The 3,597-nt window shown below is 54.3% G+C and overlaps 1 protein-coding gene across 1 annotated transcript in view; it reads left to right on the forward strand.

Annotated features, from left to right (window-relative positions):
* The first annotated feature begins 441 nt into the window (after nucleotides 1–441).
* Muc5ac (mucin 5AC, oligomeric mucus/gel-forming) overlaps nucleotides 442–3,597 on the forward strand; it is a 28,840-nt gene continuing 25,684 nt past the window's right edge. Inside the window, exons 1-6 of the mRNA XM_013347769.1 lie at nucleotides 442–514; nucleotides 1,196–1,270; nucleotides 2,068–2,127; nucleotides 2,441–2,702; nucleotides 2,971–3,085; nucleotides 3,435–3,525. Of these exons, the coding sequence (XP_013203223.1) occupies nucleotides 442–514; nucleotides 1,196–1,270; nucleotides 2,068–2,127; nucleotides 2,441–2,702; nucleotides 2,971–3,085; nucleotides 3,435–3,525 (676 nt within the window). The remainder of the gene's footprint in view (nucleotides 515–1,195; nucleotides 1,271–2,067; nucleotides 2,128–2,440; nucleotides 2,703–2,970; nucleotides 3,086–3,434; nucleotides 3,526–3,597) is intronic.

Consider the following 3,597-nt stretch of genomic DNA (forward strand, 5'->3'; position numbering starts at 1 on the left):
ACACACACACACAGCTCCTCTCCAAGGAAAGAGGGAATGACTGCCCAGAACAGCTCTGCGGTAGTCTCAGAGGCAGCTTTTTCTCAGTCTGGAAGATGTGTCTATTGTGGTACCAGGAACTCATAGGTTAGAATGGCCTGGGTAGGTCTTTTGGGGTGCGGGGGAGGCTGCTTGGAGAGGACTACACAGGTCAGACCTGGAGGAACCTCAGGGAAGCCAGACTCCACCTGCAGACACACCCACCTCTGACTGCTGCCACTGACCAGCCTAAAGTGACTGAGTGCCTACTGTTTACCTGGGTGAGGGGAATGATAGGCCTGCCCCGCCCACCAACGTGAAGCCATTGGTGCTCGAGCCAGCTCTCAGACTACAAAAGGCAGCTGGTGACTTGAGTCTGTCCTCAGAGGCTACCAGTGGGGACGTTTTCCCATGCTCCACAGCATGGGTGTCAGCCGGAGGAAGCTGGTCCCATTCTGGGTCCTAGCCCTGGCCCTGACTTGCAGTCAACACACAGGTAAGATTCAAAGTGTCCAGCTTTTCCAGGCCATTTGGAGAGACATTTTCCTTCCCCCATGCCCTGGACTCAGGTGGGCAGTGGAGTTCAGAGTCTTATCTGGGTCCTGGCAGCTAAATTATCTGTGCCAGTGTCCTGCCAGGCATCCCTTGCTGGCGCCCTGACAACTTCAAATGGTCTCTGACTTAAGAGGCAAGGAAGTACTTCTAAGTGCCAGGGATTGAGGTTGGCATCCAATGTGGGGGAGCAGAAGGCATGTCTAAGAGCCCCCCAAGCTGGTCATAGCAGGCTCTCAACCCTCTCGTGTGCCCTGGTTGTGACAGTTTTACCAGCTCACAACCTCTTTGGACTGTCATAAGCTCACAAGACACCTTGGGCTGTATATGTTGTAGGCCCAGCAGGGTGTCCTGGGGTGTGGTTTCTCCCAGCACAGCCTCGTAACAGATGCAGGCACCAGGAAACAAGACTTAGTTCAGGCGAAGGCCAGTCACAACTTTGCTCGAACCCTCTTGTGTAGGTATGGGGGTGGGTCATTCACCCGCCATCATGGTGATTCTGTGCTTCAGGCCATTGATGAGTGATAATTATGTCCTTCCTTCCATCTGTACACGGATGGTCAGCAGCCTGGGCTGTCTGAGGCTCCTGCTCTTTTCTCAGCTCAGGCCCATCTCCTCTTTGCAGGCCAGGCCCATCAGGACACTCTGAAATCTGCCCAGGAGCCTCCCTCTGACTTCTCTCTCCTTCAAGGGCATGATGGTAAGTCCTAGCCTTTTGTCCCCACTATGCCTGCCATATCCCCTCCCAACTCTACCTTAATGTGACCTTGCGTCGCCAGGATTTCTTGCCTTAATGGCTCCTCAGCTAGCACACTGAGGAGTGAGAACTTGGAGCTGAGGTGTACCCTGTTGTACATGACTGTTGATCATGCCCTGGTGGCATCACAGGCATCCAGGCTGAGGCTCTGAGAGAGATGCAGAAGGTCTGTCAGGCTGCCTGGGGAGGCTATGCCCTCTGCAGCACAAGGTCATTGTTCCACCTGCGTAGAGCCTACCGCCATTTCTCTTGGTTTGATTAACCTGTTTCAGTATTACATTCACCATCTGGGACATGACCTAGGAGCTGAGGGATTGGCCACACATGCCAACGCAAGGGGTCTGGTGGGGTGTTGGGGGCCAGCCAGCTCCTTGCAGTTTGCATTCCCCAAACGGGTTAAAAAGGGAGGGGGGCCTGAGAGGTTGAACTACTGACCTAGATCCAGGCATTTGTGAGAATCAGGACATAAATTCCCACGTGCAAACAGAAGTTTCTGGGCTCTGTGGCCACTATGGGCTGATAAATCCAGGGGTTCCCTAGGGGACAGTGAGAGAAGAGAATGCTATATGTAGGCATCAGGCTGGGCCCTGCCCTACCTGGTCCTCAATAGGACCCAAGCTGGACTGGAGACCTGGGAGTCTGCTTCTGCTGACCCTGGGCCCTCTCCTCTGGGCCACAGTGACCCCAAAACCTCGCTCAAGACTGTGTGCATCCCATGATTCAAGCCTCTGTCTCCACAGCTGTCCCACTCCATGGGGTGACCATCATCCCACCTCTGAAGACTGTCTCCGTGGTACAAGGTGAGCCCCAAAGTCTATCTGGGAAAGTGGCTCCTCTTAGCAGGAGTACTCACCCTTAGACCTGAAGAGCTAATTTAGAAAGGGGTCCCTGATTCCTGGCTGCCAATAAGCATGGGGAAGGTTGGGGGGCATTCAAAGTGGCTGTGAGCTGGTCCCAGGGCTTCCTACATCAGATGGGATCTTAGATCTACAGGAGGCAGCATCCTGTCCGATCCCAGTGGCACATGGAAAACAGATACCCAGTGTAGAACACAGAGGGCATAACAGGGCCCAGAACAGTGCCTCCAAAGCCTGCCATTGCTTCGGTCCGCAGCTCTCAACCCAGCACATACCGGGAGGGTGTGCAGCACATGGGGCAACTTCCACTACAAGACCTTTGATGGCCAGGTCTTCCGCTTCCCTGGCCTCTGCAACTACGTCTTCTCTGCACACTGTGGGGATGCCTATGAGGATTTCAATGTCCAGCTACGCCGTGCCCAAGAGTCTAATTCCACCACTCTGAGCAGGGTCATCATGAAGCTCGACGGCTTAGTTGTTGAGCTGACCATGAGCTCCGTATTAGTCAATAACCACCCGTGAGTCTGGGGCAGTATTGGATGGGGGATGGAGGTGCTGCGTGGTGAGGGGATCTGTGGGAGACACTGGGGTTGTTAGTGAGACTCCACTCTCAGGAGAGACGCTGAATAGGCACTCCCCACCCCATGCTCAGGTTACTCCTTCAGCTCCTTAACAGGGGCATTCCAGGTCCCTTGTCTCTGTCACACACATGGCTGCAGGGATCTTGTCACCTGGGCTCTCTCGTCTCCTTGCCCCCCAGTACCTTATCCCTACTCTCTTCTACAGGGCCCAGCTGCCCTTCAGTCAGTCTGGGGTCCTCATTGAGCTCAGCAGCGGCTACCTGAAGGTGGTGGCCAGGCTGGGCCTGGTCTTCGTGTGGAATGATGACGACAGTCTCCTGGTGAGGATGGGGGATGGGTAGGGGTGGGCAGAGCCTTCTGGTAAAATGGGGGTGATGGGTGTAGCCTCTCAGTGAGATGAGGCGGTGGGTGAGGAGAGGGGGCATAGGCCACACAGCTGATGAAGGTAGGCATCCAAACATCAACAGAGTCTCAGGGTCTTCACCCCCAGACATAGGTCCTGTGTATGTGGGATGTTTGCTTTTGAGTCATGGCTTCATTTGACTTATGGGGAGGGTCTTTTGGCTTGTGTCCCCTCTGGGAGCCCTTAACCCCTTTTTTGAGAGTCTATAGTTCACATCCTGGGTTTTCTATAGTGGGGTCAGATGTCTGATGTCTCCTTAATTTCAGTTGGAGTTGGACACCAAATACACCAACAAGACTTGTGGTCTTTGTGGAGACTTCAATGGCAGTCCAGAGTCCAGCGAGTTCCTCTCTCACAGTAAGTCCCCAGGCAATGCCCTAGGACCCCAGGAGGCTTAGTGTCTCTGTCTGTCTGTCTGTCTGTCTGTCT

This window comes from Microtus ochrogaster, chromosome 8 (assembly GCF_000317375.1).
Source record: "Microtus ochrogaster isolate Prairie Vole_2 chromosome 8, MicOch1.0, whole genome shotgun sequence".
Classification (NCBI taxonomy): Eukaryota; Metazoa; Chordata; class Mammalia; order Rodentia; family Cricetidae; genus Microtus; species Microtus ochrogaster.